The 26,500-nt window shown below is 32.7% G+C and overlaps 1 protein-coding gene across 10 annotated transcripts in view; it reads left to right on the forward strand.

Moving 5' to 3' along the window:
• The window catches only part of shaker (potassium voltage-gated channel protein Shaker), a 142,028-nt gene that overhangs the window by 60,504 nt on the left and 55,024 nt on the right, over nucleotides 1-26,500 (forward strand). The window contains exons 1-2 of one of the 10 annotated variants that reach the window (XM_035862188.2): nucleotides 12,568-12,699; nucleotides 23,324-23,520. The exons of the other annotated variants lie outside the window; for them this stretch is intronic. Coding sequence (XP_035718081.1) covers nucleotides 23,444-23,520 — 77 coding nt within the window. The 5' untranslated portion in view covers nucleotides 12,568-12,699; nucleotides 23,324-23,443. Of the gene's footprint in view, nucleotides 1-12,567; nucleotides 12,700-23,323; nucleotides 23,521-26,500 lie in introns of those variants that run through there. 10 annotated transcript variants of the gene reach the window in all.

Consider the following 26,500-nt stretch of genomic DNA (forward strand, 5'->3'; position numbering starts at 1 on the left):
TTAATAATCAATAGAAATTTTAATTTAACGAGCAAGAAGCGACTTGCGTTTTTCATACGAATCATTTCGCTTTATTGACGTACATACGACGAACGAAGGTTTTTTTTACTTTCGATTAGATTTGGATTTTCGCTTCGTACATACGTCCATAATAACAAAGAACTCTCTTCGTCTATCTAAAGGATCGTCAAAATTGTAATTACGATTATTACGCTAAATACAAGACAAATTTTAATAACATAATCTTTATCTTTACCAAAAGATTATATTTCATAGATCAGACAATTTTCTTCCTTTGACATTTGAGTCGATTTCGGATTCCCATCGGGAAAAAGAAAAAACTATACCAACGAGTTCTCTATATAATATTTCGATCGAAAAATATGTACGGTTTATAGGAACCGTTGAAATTCCACGGTTTTTTTTTTTTTTTTTTTTTTTTTTTACTTTCAATCGGTTAATATCACTTTTAACACTTTCATTTTGATCTTCGTGTTTCGTGTCGATTGAAACCTTTCGGCAAGTCAAGAAAAGGTGACCAAGGGGTAGAGGAGAGAGCAGCGGGGAGGAGGAGTGAGTTGATAAATGCAGAGTAAGACAAAAATAGAATGTGCTTTTTTTTCCACGTTTTTCGATGTGAATTAGAACGGAAAATCGGCTTTCGCCAGGTCGGATTTGGAGTCGCGTGGGAAATCGTTTCTTCAAGGCGAATACGCTTGCGCTCTCGGTGAAATGGATTAAATTCGATCGCGAGAAGTCGCCAAGTCTTATGGGGGAAAGGGAAGGAACGCGGGATAAAGGGATATAAAGGGACAGGAGTATTCTGTTAAAACGGAAGTAGGAAAGGAGAACACGTGAATTTTCACGATCGTATTCGCGCGCCGTTGTCCATTGATAAATTCTTTGCTCAGTTACTTCCTATCTCTTTCTCTCTCTCTCTCTCTATCTCTTAACCCCATCTTTATCTATCTTTTTTCTTTGCTCTCTCTCTCTCTCTCTCTCTCTCTCTCTCTCTCTCTCTCTCTCTCATATCCTACTATAACCCACTCGCTCGTATACGTTACCCATTGTCTTTCTCCTTTGTTCGAGATATTCAAAGCTTTCGATGAAGCTTCTGAGATCAGATATAAGTGATATCTATTCTATATATATATATATATATATATATATATATATATATATATATATATAGACGTATAGGGATACATAAGACATAAGTTAATGTAACTTACTATAGCCGATCCGCACTGTCACTTCTTTTATAGACTGTCTCCTTTTTCTTACTTCGTAGTGATTTTCGCGATAAACGAGAGACTCCTTTCTCTATCTCTTTGAAAAAAAGTGTTTGCGTAATGATTAACGTAACAGAAAATCTTTGTTTCTCATTCGTTATAATTAAAAACTTTTCAAAGATAATAAGTTTGATAAAGGATGTGATGGGATAGATATTATAGTTGGCTGAGAGTTTTGTCGAATTGTATTTGAAAATCGATTTGGATTTGAGATTCACTGATTCGTATGGCACTTTCTATAAATTATGCAAGGGACTATAAAAGGGACTCGAAAATCCATTAAATGGGAGAGAGAGAGAGAGAGAGAGAGAGAGAGAAAGAGAGAGAATATTTTCGAAGAATCCAATTGTTGATCGATCATCGTTGCATATAGTTTACTTGATCTATATAAACGACGTTTAACGGTTACGCAAAGTGGTAAACGTCGTTTAGGAATATGCATATTTAATGGGTTAGCTTTTGAGGTCCAAGCACAATTGGACCTCAGCATCGTGACGTTCTTAAGGAGAAAACGAGAGATAGATAAAGAGAAAGAGAGAGATAGAGAGAGAGAGAGAGAGAGAGCTTATTCGACAATGACACAGTATACATAGCCTCAGGTCTTTCGATGACAAGCGAAAAATCTTCACTTTCTTTTTTCTTCTCTCTGATTACATACATACAATCACGTGTGCATGAAAAGCTTGCCAGTTTAGTTTTGCTCGTCATTTCAAATGACCTACGAGATATATAACTATTGCCTGATATCGAACGTCTTCGTTGTGAATAATAAAATTTATATTAAAAAAACTTTTATATATATATATATATGTAATACGAGTGTCTCAGATGAATTGAAATGAAAAATAATAGATTTTGTAGCACTGGAGATAGAACTAAACGTTCGATTATCAGAAGCGATGCTAATTCAGCTACTCGCTTCCTATTGCCGTTTCGATGCGTGCATGACGTCGATAAGTGTATCGCTCTGACGAACGGCCGCGTCAGCTGCGTCTCGCTACGATTCCTTCCTGTCCGTAACACAAACGTATGTATGTATGTATGTATGTATATATGTATGTATGTATTCTGCCGATTTTGCGAGATATCGCCGACTAAATGTGAATGTGATTATGTATTCGCTTTCTCTATATTTGCGTGTGTGTATGCGTGCGTGGGCACGTGTGTACGTGTATTACCATAAATGTAAGAGTTATTGGACATTTTGTTTTCCATCTTTACGAAGGGATTCAATCGTTCTTTAAGGACGTGGGATAATGGAAGACTTATCTGTTAGAATATAAGTAAGAATATAAGTATCATGAATGATTATGATTAATATGTTTATAATCGTCTTATATATATATATACACACACACACAATATATATATATATATATATATATATATATACTTATATGTACACACAACTAATACTTTTTTATCAACAATGCAATAGTCAATCTTTTTCTTTCTTTTTCTTTTTTGAATAATACTTGTTAAGCAAAGCGAAGTTGTTCAATCGATAAATATACTACCTGTATCTTTTTTGTTAAAAGTTAAAAAAAGAAAACAGGTGGAATATATATGTGTATAATACTTCAGACTTATGCTCTGTTTTCTGAAGATTCTTAAGATAGTATGGTGAAAGAGAGAGAAGTGAGAGAGAGAGAGAGAGAGTTGGGTCGATCGTTGGAAACGATCGACCAAACCGCGCGGTGACCGAGGTTGTTGTTCACTGCCAAGCATGTCCCAAGGGCTGAACAGAGTAACTCCCGCTTTAGACGTGCATTTTCCTGAGCCCCTGCAGGTCTATCTTGCGATAATCACTCGAAGAGAGTCATTAAAGTCACGTCACGCTGATTTTAAAGATGATTAGCTTCGTCGGAAAGTTCCTCCCGTTGCCCTTCCAAATTTCTTTTATAATAATTAAAGGGCGTGGTAGTATCAAGATTTGTTTCTATCCATGACATTTAACTGGGTCGCAAAATCAATTATTATTCGATATAATTATTCTGTCAAGAGGACCATAGAAAACTTACAAAAGGATTATTTTCCCGTATAAAGATTTTCCTTAATACTTAGTCCAAAAGAAGAATAGATAAAAGAAAATTGGAACGATTCTTTTTTCTTTTTCTTTTTTTCCTTCTTCTTTGCCTTTTTTTTTTTTTTTCTTCCTTTCGATCGAACGAATTAAATCGATCAATCGTTCGGCATGGATTGTGGACAAATTAAATTTTTCTATTGTAATTAACAAGACAAAAAGGAACTGATTCATTTTTGCAAGAGAATATTATTATTTTTCATTTTTAATTGATGTTACATGAAAATACATAAATCATCGTTCCCTTTCAAAATGAATATAAAAGATTGAAAATAATTCAAAGATCGGATTAAATAATTAAACTTTCTTTACAATTGTTTCCAAGAGACAATTATAATTATTCCTTCAAGGGGTTTTGAAGACAAACAAATAAACTAAAAAAAAAAAAAAAAAGAGAAAAAAAAAAGAAAAGAAGAATCGATTAATCTTTTTTCTTCTCTTTTTTCTTTTTTTTTTCTCTTCTTGTTTTCTTTTACTTCTCACTTGAGATAATATGTACTAATGAATCGTTAAAAATAATTCTGGATCGATATTCCAGCTGATCCATTTAGATAGAAATGACAAATTTCTTATTACTCTTAACGATAATAGTACGAGCACCGACAACTAGGCGTCTTAAATCTTCTTATACTGGCACCATCGTTGCCCGTAAAACCGTTAAAATTTCATTCTAGACGATATTTTCCTTCTCTTTCTCTCTCTCTCTCTCTCTCTCCCTCTCTCTCTCTCTATCTCTCTCTCTCTTTAGATAGGTCGCATCGAATGCGTATAAAACGATATTGACACTAGACGGTTGCAATTACGTTATTAACTACGCTAACCCATTTTAGCTTTATTGACTCGGTATGATCATGCAATCGCGACGTTTAGACCTATTACATACAAACCTGTATCATTTTTGATAACGCGATCGAGAAAATAATGTGAAGAACTTGATGATTCGTTGAGTATATTGAAAAATATTTTATTTTCTTGTTTTTTTTTTCCAACGCGAATATATATATATATATATATATATAAAAATAAAGAAGTAATGTAGAAAAGAAGAAATAAATTAAAAACGTCGTCGTTGAGAAATATTGAAAAGAAAACAAAAAAAAAAGAAAAAAAGGGAAGGAGAAGAAAAAAGAGAACGAGAAAAATAACAATTGGAATAGTGAATATGTGATTATTTAATTATAATTAGGATTATAATTAGAAAAGTATTAGGAATAATGCGTTGGTTTGCTTATTATCGTATTGTTATGCAATAGGAAATGTACCTATATATTATAGATATATATATATATATATATATTTGCATCACGATAGACGTTTCTCTATTCAATTGCATTTCACAATGGAATATAATCGTCCTGGTAATATGGCACGCGTCGCTTTTCGGGCCTGGACGCCGATACTGGGATGTCCCGGGTGCTCTCCAAATCGATCCAACGATGCCGACGTCGCCATCGTTTCAATTCTACAACGGACAAGATTTTCCTATTGTTTCGAACTATGAGAAATTTCAATTATTTATTTCTATTTGGTATCAAATTTATTTTTCTTTTTTTTTTTTTTTTCTTTTTTTGTTTTCTTTTTTTTTTTTTCGTGTCCGATCAAAATTATTCAATATTTTTAAGGGCATTGGTGTACAAATTGAATTTCGATGTTATTTAATTATAAATATTTACTTATATACACACACACATATATATATATATATTTATTTATTTATTTAGAGTGAAAATTATAGTTATATGCAAGGAAATTATTTAATATATATTTTAAATTGTTAATATGAATTTTATGAATATTTTTTTTTTACTCTCTCTCTCTCTCTCTCTCTCTCTCTCTCTCTCTCTTCCTCTCTCTCTCTTTAATGACTTTAACTTTTCATTGAAAAGAAATCATTTTGATGATACAAAATGGTTTCTCGTATATCTGTTTATTTCTTAACGTTGTACTTGCCCGATCATAGGCCAGGAAATTTCCATTAGTTATCGTCGAATCGAGCGAAGTTTTCAACGAGAAGAAGTAGAAGAAGAAGAAGAAGAAGAAGAAGAAGAAGAAGAAGTAAAAGTAGAGGAAGTAGTAGTAGTAGTAGTAGTAGTGAAAGAAGTAGAAAAAGTTGGCCGCGAATTTCCTAACCCTGATAGAAACGAATATGCTATGGCAACTTTAACAATTTCATTCGTACTTAGCGTGATTTACGTGTTCCTGATTTTTCGTTCCTTGTTTAGTAGGTTCTTACATGGGCGTCCAAAAGTCACAATTCTTACAGGATATTATAGTTCACTCAAGGCCGACCGCTAACGGTAGTTTTCTACTGATCATAAAAGGAAATATGAAAAATTCTCTCTTGAATGTTTTTAATAGAATTATGGATGATCATCTTTTGTTAATGGATAAACAAATGATTGCATTCGTTCGAAAAATTTTTTCAATTAAAATGTTAAAACAATCATATATATATATATATATATTTGACATTCTCTGGCCGATTTTTTTTCATCTTTTTTTCCTTTTCTCCGCAATGATAATTCAATCGTTGGAGAATCCATAAATTGGAACATTCACGATTGACTTTAGTCTCTCGATATTTTTCGATAAGCAATCACGAGTGCGAGTGGATCGAATAGCCGATAGCATGCTATTCCTGAAGTCTCTCTCTCTCTCTTTCGTTCTTTTTCGATACGGATGACGGTCAAGGAGAAACGAAGCTGTAGAAAAGTTTGCTCGATCTGTAATTAAGCTTGAACGAAAGAGTTATCCGAAAAATCGTGGCTAATAATCGTTAGAATGTACATTGCCGGTAATAAGAACGTTATTAAACGTATGGCAAAGTAGAAGAGTCCGTGACTGGTCAGACACGGCTCGCGTGGCTGTTAAAAGTCAGAGTAAATTCCCTTTTCCCCGCCTCTCTTTCTCTCTCTTTTTTTTTTCTCTTAACGTTTTTGTGTGTGTGTATGTGCGTGTGAGAGAGAAAGAGAGAGAGAGGTAATAAGCGCGAGGTAAAAATTAGTTTCTATAGATAGAACGAACGCGGTAACGTGAACAATAGAAGCAACGTTCGCATTCATAAAAGGTTCGCTCTATTTGATAGCTTGGCAAGCGCGTAAAAAAGATCTGGACGAGCACTCGAAGAGGTTATGCTCCCTCTGTCCTTGAAACAAATACTCGAATTTTGAATGACGGAAGTCGTCGGTTAAAATGCCCAGTCCATTTTTCTTTTTTTTCTCCTTTTTTCTTTTTCTTCCTCTTTTCTTCTATTCTTTTCTTTTCTTTTTTTCTTTCCTAAGTCAAAAACTATTATAGTCAATCTTGACTCAAGCAGATAGAGATTGTTCTCAATCTAATAAGTTATATGATAGAAATACAAGTGTATGTGTTTTTTGATAAAGTTTCATGATTAACAATGTGAAATAAAAATATATATATATATAGAGAGAGAGAGAGAGAGAGAGATAGTATTTTTATTATTTTGAAAGTGGTTTAATTTATAAAAGATGATAGAATTGAATATATTTTTATTTATTAAATAATATTTCGAAATAATATCGAACAATTTATTTATATTTTACGTAAGATCTATTTCTCGAGAATCATTAAATCATAGTGGAAAAAAAGGAGAGAAAAAAAAAAGATAAGATGAAGAAAAAGGAAAAAGATGATCACTATATAAAGATCATCTGTTTTATTTATGATATCTAAGTAACATTTTATTTTCATTAAGTATCAGAATAGAATCCATAGAACCCTTGACGATCTTCTTATCATAGGATGAAGAATTGGTTTCTTGTGAAAAATACGAGAGGGTGCTCTCGAGTATTTGATGGTATAGTTTGCCAATGCTGTTGTGGTAGGTAGGACGAACGAGGACGGAGATCCTTGCGAGTGAGCTCCGGAGAAGTTCGATTGGAATATAGGTCAGTGGGTGAGCGAATCGATATATGACGATCGTAGGGCACACGCCGTAAACGGTAACTGCATTATCGACGATTCTTCGAAGATGATGATCGCGACCTTCGAATAAGAGCCACTGCCGACGCCACTGCCGTCGAGACTCGTTTGACCACGCGTCGACCGTTTCTACTTACTCGAACTTGCACTTTTCACCCTCTATCTTCTCTTTCTTTTCCCTTTTCCCCCCTCTCTCTTTCTCTCTCTTTTCTTTTTCTCTTTCTTCTTCTCTCTCTCTCTCTCTCTCTCTCTCTCTCTCTCTCTCTTTCTTCATTTTCTTCTTGTGTCATTGCAATAAGTGGAAAATGGATCGTACTAAAATGTTGCAGTATGGTCAAGGATAATATCCAGGATATTATCTGTCGCTTCTATCTATTATTTAGAAAGATCCTTTTCCCACGTCTATTACGAATTTATTCAAAATTATTTCCTCATTTATGATTTTTCGATTTCTAGTCGATCGAACGACTCGTTCAGGAAATAATCCAATTGTCAAAGTGTCCCGATAAAATAAACACATATGACGATATATATATATATATAGTTTTTCATTTAGATTAGACGTAAATCTTGCAATATGAAATTTTGATGAAGTTTTTATATATGTTCGTGAAATAAGTTCGTACATTTAAAATTCTAAGAGAAGACAAAAAATTATTCTTTTTTCCTGTTTTTTTTTTTTCTTCTTTTTCTTTTTTTTCTAGCGATAAAAGCTCGCAAACAGGCACTTTAAAGTAACAAATCTTTAATAATTCTTTAGATACATTAGGAACCTTCAAATTGTACCGACTGAAAGAACGATGTCTCGGCTCGGCACTCATCCAGATTACAAAAGACTTATTATTCCTTGTCATAGAGGATTTTAAATAAAAACGTATATAATCGTTTTTGAGTTCTTGATATTCGTCCAAATAGCTCGTACGTCCGGGTTGTATGCAAATAGGTAATAAAAGGATATTCTTATGGTTAAGGAAAGGAATGCTACGAAATGTTTGGAAAACGAATGTACAAGAGAAATGTCTTGACCTTGATCCACGAAGAAAGAAAGAAAGAAGACAAGAACGAAAAAAGAGAAAAAGATAGATGGATAGTTAAATAGAGATAGAAAGAAGAGAGAGAGAGAGAGATATATAGATACATAAAAAGGGAGGATGTATATTCCGTTTCAAACGCCCACGCTCGAGACTGACGTTTATTTGTGAGTAAGCAAAATAAAGAGAGAGAGAGAGAGAGAGAGAGAGAGAGGAAATAGAAATTGCAGGACAAAATTTGTGGATAACGTTGGAGACTCATCGTCGCCATCGTTGTCCATTCTTATGAGGACGACTACAACGAGATTCATTTAGCAAGGACGAGAGTTTGCTCCGATGAATAAGATAAAGATGGACGGTGATAAAATAGTAGAATAATCGAGGTCGTGTCAATTTGTAGCCGGCTAGAAATCATTTGTATATATTTCAGACGATAATTGCGATATGACTTTTTATACTTTTAAATACGCACATCGAAATATATAATATATTCATCGATACGTACGTGAAATTTTCATTAGGAATAAATAAAAAAAAGTTTCAACATCAAAAATTCGTCGATATCGTTGAGTCGGGGATGATGATAACGAAGAACAGATCTTGTTTTGTTTTTCTCTCTCTTTTTGCTTTTCTTCCTTTTTTTTTTCTTCTTTTTTTTTTTTTTTTTTTTTTTTTTTTTTTTTAATGTGTTTTGTTTCGTTTTCTTTTTTTCTTTTTCCTGCACGATTACACACGATCATTCCGCAGAGCGGAGACACGATTTTTCTCTTCCACGTTATTTAAGACGCTAAATGAAGCACGTCCCCATCGTTTGTCGTTCATCCTTCCCGATTACGACATTATTCCATAGTTACTAGCCATGCTCATCCCCCTATTTCTCTCTAGCTTCTTTCGTTCGTTTGGTTCGCTCGTTCTTCCTTTTTTTCTTTTTTTTTTTTATATACTTTTTTCGTTTTTTTTCCTTTTTCTTTTTGTTTATTCTTTTTTTTTTTTCGCTGGGCTCATTCGAACGGATTAAATTCTTGCAGGGAATTTAATGCAGATTGTTTCCTAAATCTCTGTTCCGCGAAAATTCATATCGTTTTACGAGAGATTTACTTTTTACAATACAAGTAATAAAAAATTTTTGTACATATTTCGTTCTTTTTTCATTTTTATTCTTTTTTTTTTTTTTACTTTTTGTTTCATATATTTTTTTTAAACACTCAAAAAGATTTCGTTTGAAGCAAATTACCGTTATGACTTTTTTAACGATTTACTTTACGCGTATCCATCAAAAATTTGCTTTTCAATCATTGACTTCGTTCTCTCTCTCTCTCTCTCTCTCTCTTTTTTTTCTTTTTCTTTCAAAATTCGTTCGATCCTTTTCTTTTTTCTTTCTTATATCAACTATTAATAGTCTAATTATAATTCACTGTCAGTTTATGGGGAACTTAATTAACTGGAATAACGAAGCTTCTCAAAAGACGTATGTTTTTACGATAATTTCAGTATACGATAATATAAGCAAAGAAGAACGAAACTCTCTTGGAATAACGGAAGAGGGAAAAACAGGAGAGTTTGAGGGGTTGGCATGAAAATTAATGAACGGAGTTTACTAATCGTCTCGATATTCGCATACTGTATGTCAATCTTTCGTCGATTAATCTATGTCCGCGATTGCGGTTTTATCTCTCTCTCTCTCTCTCTCTCTCTCTTTCTCTCTCTCTCTCGCTCTCTCGCTCTCTCTTTATTACGTTATGATGAGGAAAAAAGAGGACTGCGATAAGGTGAATATAAAGAGGAAAGAAAAAATTTACGACAGGCCAGGGTCTTTGCCAAGATCGCTGAGGAACCGTTAACGATTCAAATGAAATTTATTAAACGATTCTGGCAATTCTCCACTCTTTATATTTTCTTTTTTTTATTTTTCCCTTTTTTCCCCCTTTTTTCCCCTCTCCCTTTCTTTCTTTTTCTTCAGTTCCCCGGCTACCCCGAACTCGTTTCTTCCTTTTTCCTCAAATTTCACGCTCGACTAAAGGGGAAAACATTTTCTATTCGCCATAGGAATAAATAAATAATTGAACAAATATACACAGATAAATCTCGGTGCGATGCAATAGAATTATATGGGAATAAGAATGAATGCGCGCGTAAAAAAGGACGAATTAAAGTCGTAAAGATTAATGAAAGTACAATCTTTTTATTTCTCCTTCTTTTTTTTTTTTTTTTTTTTTTATATATATATATATATATATAACCGACATATAATTCATTATCAAATAACCGATTCAATTAATGCATCCATTCTAATTGTAAACACTAATAAATTTACATATTTGATTAATGCAAGAATTAATGTGAAAATGAATTAATAAAAGACGATATGAAAATGTTGTGATGGAATGGTCGATTAAAGATAAAGTTTGTTACAATTATTAAAAGAAAATGTTGTTTGAGAAGTATCGGATGAATAAACAGAAAAAAAATATGAATAAATAAATAAATAAATAAAAATAAAAGTTCATATTTCACTCGCGCCGAAAAAAGAAAAAAGAAAAAAATATAAAATATGTGTGGATAGATGATTCGTTCTAGAACATCTTATATAAGAAAAATTTCAAATATTACTGCATGAATAGTTTAGGAATGCTATCGTCTCAAGCACTCCAGATCACGATCGTGAATATAAGAGAGTGATCGCGAGAACAAGAACCTCTTATTTTTCTCGAAGAAAATCGTGTTTGACGTTTGTGCCCGATGCAATTCCTATCGTCCATTTTTTACTTCGTACAATTTTATTTTTGTAAATAAACGTATCGTCGATCGTGCATCACAATGATTGACCTCTCAATTTTTCTTTTCAATATCGTATTCGATGAACTAACTTATTACATCTCCGACGAAGGAGATGAACTGCATATTTTTTCGATTGGATCTATCTAAAGGAAAAAAAAAAAAAAAGAATTATGAGTGAATATATTTATCGACTTTAATATTTAATATATTTTAAATATATTTTTTAACGTTAAAGTATTTACATATTATATAATTGCATTAATTTACCGTTCAAACGTTCATCCTTCTAATATCATCTATCTCAGTAATATTGATTTATTTACTCGCGCGAACATCTTTTCCCCAAACGAGAAGATATTAAAATTCAAATATCCTATGAATTATTATTGTTTGTACTTAAATAAAATGTTCATGGATCGATGAAAGATGATTTTACGAAACGACCGAAGGATCGTTCGAAACCAGGATGAAAAAGTTCTATCATACACGTGATCGTTCAGTAAACCGTAAGTCTTATAGGTAAAAGAGCTTGAAATTCGCCCTCAACTAAGGGTAGGATGAAATCGTAAAGGCATTTTCATCTCGGTGTCCAAGCGTAAGTAAGCTCGATCGGTTGGCTCTTCTGGAGCGTGCACACGAGCGCGTAAAAAGAATATCAAGTGGTGGAGGTTGTGTGTGGAAAGAAAATAAGAAGGGGGATGGAAGAAGGGTAGGTAGGAAGGAAGGAAGGAAGGAAGGAAAGGGTAGAGATGGGTGGATGGATGGGTGAGTGGGTGAGATTGGTTTGAAAGGGGTGAGTGGAAAGACGTCGCGTCATAGCCGTGTCGCATAGCGAGAACAGGAGAGAGAGAGAGAGAGAGAGAGAATGAGCGAGGGGGTTGAGGGTTGGAAACTAGGAATGGAGGTGGGGGTGATCCGTGTCGAGGTGGTGGTAGGGTAACACAGGAGGGGTTCGAAAGGATGGCATGGCACGCGCCTTCGCAAACTAAGGCAGCCACGCTGCCGGCCGGTCGTTTTCTCGCGACATTCTCGTATTCTCTCTCTCTCTTTTTCTCTTGTACAATAGAAATGAACGATCGTGATCCGTTATTACTGATTATTCGGACGGATCTACGCGATCGTCGCGAATCGACGACGACGATGTGGAATAAGTTTGTACGGTGATCGACCGTGCTAGATTTTTTTCTTCTTTTTTCCTTTTCGTTTCCTTTTTTTTCCCCCATCCCCCTTTTTATCCATACGGCCCTTCGCAAATTTCTTATTTAAAAGGCGAAAGAGAGGGAGAGAGGAAAACAAAGATTTGTTTTGATTTCGATTTGTCTTTTTTATTTGTTTTCTTTATATGCGTTATCAAAGTGTGTTCATTGGTGTCGGTGAACTCCCGGAAGTGTTTCAAGATTCTTATCTACCTTTGGCACACTCGAACGTCGTCGTCGTTGTTGTCGTCGTCGTCGTCGTCGTCGTCGTCGTCGTCGTCGTCGTCGTTGTCGTCGTCGTCGTCGCGTGAACTACCACTGATTGTACCAACTCTAACACGGTAATACGTGTAATCCTCAACAAAGTGATCGATCAAGTTTGTCTTTCTTATTATTATATCTTTTTTTTCCTCTTCTTCTTTTTCTTTTTGTTTTTTTTTCCACGTTTTCAAGTGATCTGTGGCAGTGTCTCATGGTGACAACACAGTGTCTTTACGTTCTTCCATTCTCAAGAAGAAAATCTTAAGGATTTTCTTTTTAGGCATTATAGAACGAATATTTTTCTCTGATCTCTTTTTCTTTGATCTTTTTTCTTCTGATAGCGAACGAAGAGCAGAAGATAAGATCTTATCGCTCGATCGGTATCACGTTTATCTTATATAAGATAAAGAAAGAAAGAGAAAGATATATAGATAGAGATAGATAGATAGATAGATAGAGAGAGAGAGAGAGAGAGAGAGAGAGAGAGAGAACAAGTAATAGAATCAAAGAGGGAAAAGATATATCAGAAATTAATTCAAATTATTCAGAATATATTATTATATAATTTATATCCAAGTTAAATATCAACGTTAATTTTGTTAAGATTCAAACTAGCTTATAGCGTTACATTTTTAAAAGAGGTACTTTTAAATATCATAGGGATTGTGACTTTTCTCTCTCTCTCTCTCTCTCTCTCTCTATATATATATATATATACATATATATATCTTTATCTCTTTATCTCTTTCTTTTTCTCTTTCTTTTTCTCCCTTTTTTTCTTTCCTTTGCATTTCGTTCGTCAAACGCATAATCGTCGCTAGAATAAGAACTATAGAGGGAACGGTTGCATAGCGTACGGGATATGAACGAAACAATTCGTTTCTCGAGAACAATTATACTCTCGAGCAAAGAAAGTCACAGTGGTAGGTAAAATCTACTAGTGCTAGATTTTTATTCGTTCTTATTTCGAAATTTTAAGCAGTGTTTCTATTATTACGGTTAACTCACAAAGAATATCATGTCAGGTCATATTATTGCTGGTCCCCTTTTTATAATTATTTTAAATTGTTATCGGTACTTAATTATCGTGATAATCGAAAAAGTTGAAATGAAGATTTTTGTGAAAGGAACTTCAATCTCTTTTCCCTTTTTCTTTTTCTCTTTCGCTTTTTTTCTTCTTCTTCTTCTTCTTCTTCTTCTTCTACTTCTATCTCCATCTCTCTATCTCTTTCCTTCTTCGAATGTCCCGGTTTCCTTTTCATAGAACACTTCTTTTTTCTCTCATACAAATGCAGATGATCGTTATGAAATGGTCTAAGTGGGAAGAAAAAAGAAAAAGGAAAAGAAAAAGAAAAAATAAAAAAAAAAAAAGAAAAAAAGCAGAAAAAAAGAAATATCGCGTTTATTATTTTCTTCGTAATAATGATCAAGCGTAATTGTCAAAATTCGTCAGATAATTTAATGAGAAATCGTAGCTTAGGCGAATTGTTATGGCTTAGTAAATCATAGATATCGTCGAGAAACAAATTAGTAGAGATTAGTACGAGGGAGAGAGAAAAAGAGAAAGAGAGAGAGAGAGAGAGAGAGAGAGAGAGAGAGAGAGACATTAGTGCAAGTGCAGTAGGGATAATGAGGCGAGAAATTGTCAGGACTATTTATCGATCGTTGTAACGAGAAAGCAGTAAAAAAAAAAATTTATTTTCGATGGACGTTGAGAAATTGTATTCTTTCGTTTCCTTTTTTTTCTGTTTTTTTTTCTCTTTCTCCTCCTCTTCCCCCTCCTCCTTCTTCTTTCTCTTTTTTCTTCTTTTATGTTTTCCTTTTTCCTTTTTTTCTTAGGTAGAAAGTAGGAGACGTAGGTACTCAAGTTATTTGTTCGTTAGCGACGTATGTTTCGCTATATCGATCGGTGAGAAGTTGTTCTGAGTAATGCGAGACGCGTGTCGTTTTTAAAAACGTAATTCATGCACTTCTTCTTTGGCTATGCAGAACGTAGTGGACAACGTACTCCACTACAACGTAGTCCACTACATTGAAGATGACGTATACAAAAATTTAATTACCCGTCCCTCTTTATTTTTCCCTTCTCAGAAATTTATTTACCTTGGACTTTAAAACCGTGTCTATCGATAATGTCGACCCATCGTAAAAATCTTCTTTCGAGTTAAGAGGAAGCGAAGGGAAGAAAGTTCGAGTCAGAGTGCATCGTCGAGTATAGATAGATACTCATTATATTTTTCGATGACGTTCTTTTAGAAAGTCCACGAAATATATAACAGGACTTGATTCATATCACGACATTTTTTTGCCTTCCATCGACCAACCCCTCACCTCTTCCCCGTCCTCTTCACTTTTCCTTATTGGTATTTCTATATGAAATTGCATCTTTTATTTATTTTCTTTTTTTTTTTTTTTTACGCTCGCGAAGAGGCAATGTTTTATTTTTTATTTTATTTTATTTTATTTTTTTTCTATATTCTTTTTTTATCGGTACACCTTCGAACACTATAAAATCTTTTCATTACACATTTAATACTTTCTTCAAACGTTAATATCTCTTAAATATTATATATCCAATTTTCTATATAACCCTGTAATATTTTTCTACATAAATAAAATGATAAGTTTTCTTCTTGTCGTTCTGTCTTTTTTCTTTTTTTTTTTTTTTTTTTTTTTTTTTTTTTTTTTTTTTTTATATTCAATTCGCTACAATATTAATTATTGAAAAATTGAAATTAAAATAGAGGAACAAAGAGAAGTCATTAGAAAAATGTACTTTGTCAAAATAATATAAAAATACATTTACCTGCGTGAGTACAGATACAGAAGAAACCTGTTTGTTTGAATTTATTCATAGAGAAAAAGGAGAGAGAGAGAAAAAAAAGAAGAGAAGAAAATGAGGAAAGAAAATGAACGAGTTAACAAGATATTGTATAACCGTTTGGATGTCTCTCGCAAAGGGAAAGAAAGAAAAAAGAAGAAGAAAGGAGGAAAAAAAAAAAAACAAAAAACGAAAAAAGAAAAAGAAAAATGAACGAATAAAACGATTCGATATGTCCCTTTTCCCGTTCCATTTCTTCTTCTTCTTCTTCTTCTTCTTTTTCTTCTTTTTTTTTTCTCTCCTCCTCTTTTTTTTCACGGTTTCCGATAAACGTCCTTTTCCGTTTCCATTGTCTGTCTGCGTTGCTTTAGTTCGATCTTCCTTTCCGGTCAAAGAGCCCATTATCACTCTGTTCCTCTTATTTCATCGTCTCTTTCGTCGCGATGGTTTGCTCGAGGGATAGCAATCGTTAACTGACGTGTGAAGCGACCTGTACGAGAACAAGAACAAGAATGCCAAGCGTTTGGCTATTCTCAATAAAAAAGAAGGAGAAGAAAAAGAGTGTATGCATATATATATATATATGTATATCTGAGAGACAGAGAGGGGGAGAGAGAGAGAGAGAGAGAGAGAAAGAGAGAAAAGTAGGGGTTGCATTTAAAGCCCCTTTCAATTTTAACTATATATTCTTTGAAATCGTTGCCAACGTTGCAACAGGCCCAGACCCACTCTACTTAAGAAGAAGTTAACCGGTTGGCACATATCGTATCAGCTTCGATGGCAATCCTGAAAGGCACACTTTAGAGATCCTTTCAAAGCGACGCCTACGCTTTAAGGATAAAACGAGAAATTTCTACTTTTATTTCCTCTCTTTTAAAAAAAGAGAAACGACGTTATCGAGTGAACGAAATCGAAAGGATAATATATATGTATATTATATATATATATATATATACTATATGTGTATATAATATTTTTCTTTTTAAAATATAGAGTAATATATGTATCTATGATAAATGATGGTGTCAACGACGTTACGATAGGTTCGCGTGCTTTTTCTTGATTTACCTGTCGTTATTTTATTTCCGATGTGAATACGAAGATATGTCAGGGTTCGATTTATACTTTGATAATGTTTCTTTTTCTTCTTTATTTTTATTTTTTTTTTTTTCTTTTTTCTTTCTTTTTAAAGGTGAGGGATATATATTATGTACTATTGATATATATCATTGTTGATTTTAATATATATATATATAACTAGTATATATTATAGATTCAATGTTTCATGTCTACGTAAATTTAAGTTTTATTTTGTCAATGTTTAAATTTTATATATATATATATTTTTTTTTTGTTTTATACGCGAATGATGTATTTCCTAGATATAGATTGTTTGCTCTGTGGAAATAATAGAACTTATTTTTAGAGAAAGTTTCATTTTAGAGAAAAATTTATAGCTCCTACGTTATTTATTTTAAATTTGTGATATACGTGTAATAGTAAATATAATTGAAAGTATTGGTTCGTAATAAAAGATTCTTAAATTCGTACGATAAAAATGAACAAGACAATGATGAATAAAAGAAAAAGAAAAAAAGGAAAAAAAGGGGGAAAAAAAAAAGAAAAAAAAAGGAAAAATAGCAAAGAAAGAAGAAGAAATTAAATATAAATTAGGAAACGAACGAATCGATGTCATTTCATTTGAAGGAAGTAGTAATAAAACTGCGTTTAATTATCTAGGAAACTCATCGTACGAATAGAATCATCTTTACGTCCCTGTGAGCATTGGTTTCTGTGAACGGAGTTAGCGAAACGAATAGAAGAGAAACGTATGGTGAACCTCGAGGTTAATACGAAATGGAAGTTAATTACGTCTTACGATTGAGCGCTTCGAAGCCATTTTCGAAGTTGCGTTAATTAAAACTCGACGATGAAATCGATGACGCGTGTATACATTTACTATGTATATGTTAGTATCTCATAAAGAAACAGACAGACAGACAGACAGACAGAGAGACAGGGAGACAGGCAAGACAGACGGGCAGACAGATGTACAGAGACATATAAATATATATATATATATATATATATATATATATATATATATAGAGAGAGAGAGAGAGAGAGAGAGAGAGAGAAAGAGAGAGGAAAAAAGAAAAAGGATGGTTGAGGAATTAGAGAAGGAACAATGGAAATCATATGCTCGACAAAATCTATTGGAAGTAAGGCTCGCGTTTAATTCGTCGAATTCACAGGAAAATTCGTGTACTATACCGTATTAGTACTATTATTAGTATTAATAGTAATACTGGTAGTAGTAATAATATATATATATATATATATGTACATACGTATGCTGATAAAAGTAGGATCATTCGATCGTATTGAAGGATATTTATTTTTAAAACGTGTTTATATAAAAATCATGGGTCTTGGCCAACCTAATTTCGAGCTTTTCTTAGATCGTTCTTATAAAAAAATGAGCAAGAAAAAAGCACATACACAAACATACACACATATATATATATATATATATAGACAGACAAAGAGAGAGAGAGAGAGAGAGAGAGAGAGAGAGAGAGCATTGAGAGGACTTTGGCTAGAAATTGGAGAACTTCACGAGGCGTAAATTAATTGCATATTGCGATAGAACGAGCAGACAGGCAGGGCAACGCGGCGGTGCATTAATTCGTCCTCGACAATTTGCTCGACAAAGCGTACTCGCATTATCGCTCGATTCGTAGAATGTAGGTAGGGTACGTTCAATGACTAACTTTCTGGATCACTAAAATAGTATAGAATACATTCTTTATTCTTACTTTGATACCTTTTAATTGATTTTTCTTCTTTTTGTTTTTCTTTTTTCTCTTTCTTTTGCCTTCTTTTCTTTTCTCTTTTTTTTTTTTTTTTTTTTTTTTCTTTTCAACCCAAGGATACGATTACGTTCTTTCCAGAAGTTGAAACATAGGTTGGATCCGGTAATTTTTTATTCATTTTTAATTTATTTAACCAAACGAGATTATTGATCGACGAACACGTGGATTTACGTGAGTCATTATTTTATAAATTGATGAGTTTTCTATTCCTTTTTTTTTCCTCTTGTTTTCTTTTTCTTTTTTTGTTTTTTTTTTTTCTTTTTTGAGAAATAAAAATATATATATATATATTTTTTTTAAATTGTATACGTTTATACCATAACTTCATTATAAATTTCATACGTTTTACATCTTAAATACATATAATATAAAATCATCATATAATATAAAATCATATATATATATATATATATATATATATAGATACATATCGCAAGAAACATTGTTAGTATGTAACACGTGTTACTAAACGTGTAATATTAATCGATAAATTTTTAATTAGGTATACGAGGGTGAATTTAATGGATCGATCGGTCATTCGGTTGGTTTGACCGGACGTTTTATCGTCTAAAAGATTTTATCTTTGAAATCTTTGAATTTCCAAGTTTATGCGTAATTTAAACGTCAATCGAACGATAAGTTTCGTTTATTATAGAAAGACGAAGTAGCGCGTGAACGTGTACGTATTACATACGTAGAACGTGGACGAAAACGTGTCACGGCCAATCGAACGTACGCACGAGGACATAGTTATTCTGACTTATAGCTTTTAGTAGTATTATTGCCAACTGATATCGAACGTGTCCCTTTAAAGATCATCCCCCTCTCTCTCTCTCTCTCTCTCTCTCTCTCTCTCTCTCTCTCTCTTTTTCTCTCATACGTACATGCAAATATACATACGCACCTATATACAGTTTCTATCGAAAAGCTTTTGTTACAATGGTTTTTGAGCTTTCGTCCTAAAGGCTTTTTATGGATATCGTATATTTTATATCCCGTTGAAAAATGCAGCAAGAGACTCGACAATTTTACGATGTATATATATACATATATGTGTGTACGTTTCATCATATTGATTCAATATCACACCCGTTTGTTTCAATGGGTTTTCTCTTAATAAAATAACATAACTCGTTATTACAATCATATTTTGGGCATACATTTCGACGATAAAAATGTCGAATTTAATGAAAAGAGAAAGTAATCAATTTTCAATTCATTCGTCTTTCGATCATTCAGAATTATAATAGAAAATTTTCTTAGAAATTATTTTATTAGAAACATTTCATCGTGAATTATTAAAATTTGTTATTTTATTATTTACGTGTTTATAAAATATTTTATAAGTATTATTTTCTTCCGTTGTACAAAAATGTCTTAAAAGAAAAAAGAAAAAGGGAAAACTCATGACGATTCCTATGAAACGATATTGTTTCTTTTTTTCTTTTTTTCTTTTTTTTTTTTTTTTTGTAAATTTTTTTTTATTTACAAAGTGAGGAAAAAAAATGAAACAAGAATACCGATTAGCATTCGATCGTCTTCTTCTTTGCTCGACGATCCATTAAATCGATATAAACGTAAATTTTACATTAGAATAGAAACGCATGGAAAAGGGTAGTGATAGAGATACTTAAGGGTTGTTTTGGGTATATCGTTTATCGTTAATGAGACACTCGGCCTCGGCTTCTTAAACATGGCATGATATATCCGAGTGCGAAGCCGTGACGACGTGTACTCGACGAGGAGAGACGACGGCCTTTCGAGTGCACTAAACTTCTCCTAGCTAACGTTCATACGCGTGGCCTATCTTTGAAAACTGCTGTTAATTATTGTAAGTAAGTAAGTACTTAAGAGTCTCTCTCTCTCTCTCTCTCTCTGTCTCTCTCTCTGTCTCTCTTTATGAACGCTATATCAAATTACGAAAGATATATTCCACCGTTTGTTCGTGTCGTCATAATTTATTTGAGATACTCTTTATCGAAGACAATTAAATTTCCTCATTTTTATTTATAAATTTATTTTTGTATTATTCCTAAGGAAACAATCGTCGTATTATTTTCTATTTATTTAATCCTCGAACGCTCAATGATCCATTTAATTTTTGTTTTCTTTTCATTTTTCTTTTTTTTTTTCTTTTTTCTCGTATCGATATTAAAAATTGAAAAAGAAAAAAATTATTTCGTAGGATCTTCCATTACGAACTGTTAGAAATTAAAATAATAATTTGCACTATGAACTATACCAAATACTTCAAGTGCAATTCGTAAGATATAAATTATGCATTCAAAAATATGTATGCCTTACTTACCATCTGATTGTGACATACTTTCATTCAATCTAAATTTATCACCAAATTTCTGGTACACTTCTATTCTAATCAAGTACTGCATAAAATACCATATAAAACATTTCCATAACGATTGAATAAATTATATTGAAAGTTAGAGTTTCATAGGAGGATAACATACATACATACACACACACACACACATATATATACATAATATATATCGTGAAAATAAATATTGGCATTGATGAACTAATAAAAATGACATTAGATGGATATACTTTATTTTCCCATTGCATTCGTTTTCTTTACAATTTGGCACCGTATTCCGATCAAAGTTTACTATCGAAGAGGAAAGAGAAAAGTCAAAGTTTGTAAAAATAAATGTCTCTGCGTGAGAGAGAATACATGTATATGTATATGTGTTAATGTGAAAATGAAAAGAGAAAGAGATAGAGGAGGACGATCGAAGACCACGAGGTATATCGACCGAGCGCTTCGCGTCATTTTTCCGCATCTTGCTGCGGTATCTCACGTCCCTCCCCTTTCCTACCGCTCCTATTACTGTTTTTTCTTTTTTTTCTTTTTTCTTTTTTCTTTGCAATACCTCGACAATAGGATTTCCATTTCGATCGACGAAGTGACGACATTTTTCGATCGATTCTTTCGTGTATTGTTTATCAATTTTTTTTCTCTTCTCTCTCTCTCTCTCTCTCTCTTTTTTTTAGGGACTTTTCGTTAATTTTTCATTATTTTTGTGACACTTTTGATATTTCTTTTTCTCTCTCTCTCTCTTTCTCTCTCTCTCTCTCTCTCTTTTTAATTTTTCTCTCGTGCGTAATACAGAAACAACAGTTTTCCGCGCGTGCTCAGAATTTTACTCCCGTTTGGCGCGACAACACCTCGTCGCGATACGCGGCTACGTCGTGTTATGCAGCTTTTTTTTCTCTCTTTCTCTCTCTCCCTCTTCCCCCTTCCCTCTCTCTTTCTATCTCGTATCGATTTTCTTCGCTAGCGACTGTTCGCGATCGACGACGCGCTTTGGACTTTTATCTTTTTCTTGTTTTTCTTTTTTTCTTTTTTTTTCATTTTTTTCTAACTCTCCCTCCCTCTCTCTCTCTCTCTCTCTCTCTCTCTCTCTCTCTCTCTCTTTCTTCCCCTATTTTTTTTCACCGTTTTAAAATCCTTCGAGATAAACTATATATAAATCGATATGATCGTTAAAAGTGCTAGTGGTTTTACGATACTTTTTTCAAAGTATACCATTTCCATTTATGTTTGTGTTTTCCAAATAATATTTTAACTCTTACGCCCTTTATGAAATAATAATGATACTATTGTACTAATGCTTTTGTAATGTAGAAGCTAACTTATAATATATACCGTTCAATGAGTAATTAATATTTCATTGATAATTTCTTTTTTTTTTTTTAACCTCAAGGAGGTTTTTTTTTTTTTTTTTAATTCCTTCTCTCTTCTTTGCCCGTGTGAACATTTTCGATGGTGGAAATAATAAAAAATATATTGTTATTTTTTCTCCTCCTTTTCTTTTTTTTTTTTTTTTTTTTTTCTTTTTTTTTTTAGTTTCTTCCCTTTTTTTCACACGTTAAATGCGCAAGACTGTGGTTTGACTAAAAATAGTATCACTCGGTGATGGCACACGTGGAATCGTTACACATGCCGTTAGAAAAAAAGTAAGCGAGAAAAAAAGTAGGGAAAAAGTTATAAAAATAATAGCACGAAGTCGCGAGAAAGAGAATAAGAATAAGAAGAACTTTGTTGGATGACATCAGGAGAGGAAAGAAAGAAAGACAGCGGGAGGGAGTGAGAGGGAGAGGGAGAGGGGGAGAGAAAGAGAAAAAAGAAAAAAGAAAAAAGAAAAGAGAAAAGAAGAGACGGCTCGACGATAAAAGTATCGTTCCGTTTACTTGAATAAATCAAAACCTTTAGTAGGGTACTCGGTAAAAAAGACAAATAAATCAATTCAATAAGCTTTTCTTACTTTACTTGCCAGGAACTCTTTGTGCATTCATTTACATTTTTAATTCTCTCTTTTTCTCTTATTCTTTCTGTCTCTCTCTCTCTCTCTTTCTCTCTCTTTCTTTCTCTCTCTCCCCCTCTCTTTTATCCCTTCATCAAAATCCATCGTAGTTTTTATGAATAAAAGAATACTTTCTATCGTTAAAACACCTTATAGGTAACTAGGTGATAATATTAATTTTTTGTATAAAAAATAAAAAAATCCAAATTAGGAAGACACAATGTTAGATAATAATTTTATAACAAACAATGTTTGTTGATACTTTGATGATAAAACGTTCGAAACTTTTTGGGGAAACGTAATTTGTTAAAACATCTAATTAGAGAAATGGAAAAATAATTTCTAATTGAGGACGAGATTGTTTTTTTTTTTTTTTTTTTTTTTCTTTTTTCTACATATAGAGAAGTTAGATGTGATAACTTTGACGTTGTAGTTTAAGATACATAAAAGAGCAAGGAGCAAAGGATCTGTTTTCTTCAACGAGAAATCTATTTCGAAGGAAACGAGGTCAAGGTCGTTTATGGAACGCATTCCATCCCTCTTTCGTCGTGAGTAAACCGATCGAGCGAAGAGGAGAGACTGAGAAATATTTACTCTATATTATATATATATATATATATATATATATATATATATATATATAATATATATATTACTCTCTCTTCTTTTCTTTTTCTTTTTGTTTCTTTTTATTTTCTCTTCGTTCAATGAAAAGGAATAGGAAGAATGCGACGATACTGTGAAAGTACGAATAAAAAAAAAAACAAAAATCGACAGAAGAAGTTATGAGCTTCGTTTGGGTATTCTGTTTCCTGGAGCACGCGGAGATTGAGGTATGGCCGCGGTAGCTGGCATCTATGGCTTTTCAGAGGAACGACATACCAGATATTCGGATCTTCGACAACACCATACGTGAGTCTCTATACGCAGCTCAAACATATTCTCTCATCATAATACCGAAAAATCCTTAAATATTTCAGTCTGAGAATTGAATAAAATAATAATCGATCGTTAAGCGATCGAAATCGAAATGAATAATTTCGTATTATTATCGTGAAACACATTAATTGATATTTCAATATCTACTTTAATACTTCGTCGTTCTATCGTTGAAAATTATTATTTTCTTTCATTTTATTTTTCTTACGAATGGATCGTTTTCTTTTTCTTTCTTCATATCTTCTTTTTATTTTCTTTATTTTTCTAATTTTATCCTATCCATCGCTCTATGTTCGTCAAGAACGAAAAAAGAAGCGACGTTAATTCAAGTAACACACTTGATATATAATGTATTACATAATTATTTATTTTTAAACCTAAGAGAAAAAAATCTTAGCTATACAGACTGATAGTGAGTTATTAATCTGTGATGGCATTTTATTGATGAACGAAAAAAATTACACCTTCCTTATCCATGGATTGTCGAACCCTTATACCAATCTCATTGTCGAATAATGAACGAACATTAATCGACGACTTTTGTTTTACATAGAACGAACGATTTTTTTCATTTTGCATAGAGAAAATTAAATTTTTTAATCGTTCCCTTTCTCGATGATTATGTTAAACGTGATTTAAGTGATTAGACCCACGCATAAATCATACTATATATGTTCACAAAACTATCTCAAATCGTCGAATTTTTCATTGCAAGATATATCAATAATTTCTTTTATCATCAAATGTTTTTCTTTCTAAATCTTTCTTTCATCATTTCAATCGTTGATATTAATTAATACACTCATAAACTCGTAACGTTATTAAAGAACGAAGTACATCTCAGGTTAAGTATATTTAAGAAGTAATAATAATAATAATAATAATAAAAATAATAATAATAATAATAATAATAATAATAATAAATAATAATAATAAAAAGAAAAGAAAAGAAGAAAAAAAAAAAGAAGGGACAAAATATTAGCAATGTTCGCGTGATTCGTTCAGTATAAAGTATCTAAATGAATATTATATAACACATATATCGAAGTTATAAATAAAGTAACGGGCATGCTTTATATAAGTTCGTAACGTGCGGAAGATACTCGAACCTTTGATATATATATTTTCAATGTGTGTACGTATCTGTATAAACAACACATAGAGACACGTGCCGGTTAAAACGCGCGCGTACTTGTACATAGATAGTTAGATAGATCGAGAGAGATAGAGAGATAGAACGATAGAGAGAGAGCGAGAGAGAGAATAAAGAGAGAAGCGTATGTAAACTCGCAGGGAAAACCGACAAAGAAGGTGGTGCGGGTGCTCCACGGCCACGGGTTAATTGATTTCCAATATCGGCTTGACCGGCCTTCGGACACACGGCGAAGCATGAGCACGTAGCCGGAGGTGTCCCCACGCAATAAACTATCGATGCGGTAATGGCACGGCGCATTGGACGTTAAATGGCAATAGAATCTATACGGCAAGATACACATAACCAAGCACATAGTCACATAGATATACATACATGTAAACATAAACGTAAACGTAAACGTACATGTACACATACACATACACATCCATACATACATACATACGTATGTATACACTTAAGAGTTAATTGGATCTTGAGTGGAGTCTCTCCGATTCTTCCGGCGAACATTAAGTATAATACTTAATGCCTGCCATTCTTTATCACTGAGTTATTCTAAACGACGACGTTCCTTTAGTTTTTTAAGGAAAGAAAGAAAGAAAATAATAAAGGAAGAGAAAAGAAAAAAGGGAAAGGGGGAAAAGGGAAAAAGGAAAAAGGAAATCCTACGAAAAGTCATTTCGATTCGTTCTTTTCCTTCTCCCTTAATTTTTTTTCTTTTGTTTTTTTCTTTCTTTTTTTTTTTTTTCTTTCCTTCTTTCTTTCTTCTTTTTATAAAACGCGAAAAAACATTTCTACGTATTGTAATAATAATAGCGTTTCTAGAAATTCTTTTTTTTTCTGTCTCTCTCTCTCTCTCTTTGATTTTACTTCGTGGTAAATGGTGTGTGATAGAAAAAAAAAAATATAAGTAGGACAGTTTTGTGATGATGGTTACCACTAATGTATCATATATATATATATATATATATATATATATATATATATATATATATATATATATATATATATATCGTCTCGTTCTAATTTCGTAGGAACATTAGGAGAAGCAAGTATCCACATGGTTTCTCGAAAAAGTATTTATGTGACGTCATTCGACTAAGAAATAATAGCAAACCTTAGTGGAAATAAGAAAGTAGAGAGGATGATTTTTCCATGTGACGCAATAAATCGGTCTTGGCACGTTGTTCAGAAAATTGTTTTTTCTTTTCTTTTCTTTTTTTCTTTTTTTTCTTTTTTTCTTTTGATGGCTCGAGAGAAGGGGAAAATTTCCTGTCATGCGCATATACTTTTCTTCTTTTCGATAGTATAATGCACGTAAACGCGCGAGCACAAGCAAGCGCAAGTTAACAGACAGAGATTTAGATAGATAGATAGATAGATATATATGATTTTTGAAGAAGAAAGATTTAGAGTCCTTTAGAAAGGATCTCGCGAGAACAAACGATTAAAATAGCAACGAGCGAACTAACACGACGAGGTATCAAATTGTCAACGACACGTGCACCCCGTGTTAGCCCCGTTTATCATTTGTCATAGCAAACGTATTCGATTTTCATAGCTCATATATCGTATCGTTGAAATAACTATGACAAAACGTTTGCTATTTGCTTTCATTAATGGACGATCGTTTGTTTGGGGTAGGTAACTACGAACGTGCGTTTCTCTTTTTATTACATTTTCAACTTGGAAGATTCCTTATCTCGATTAAACGTGTACAATCGTGATTGCTCGAATAAGTTTCGTAAATCTTATCGATAAAAAAAAAGTTGAAAGTAATTTGATTGGTACGTTTGTAAA

The sequence above is a fragment of the Vespa mandarinia genome, chromosome 14 (assembly GCF_050613455.1).
Source record: "Vespa mandarinia isolate Hongniang chromosome 14, ASM5061345v1, whole genome shotgun sequence".
NCBI lineage: Eukaryota > Metazoa > Arthropoda > Insecta > Hymenoptera > Vespidae > Vespa > Vespa mandarinia.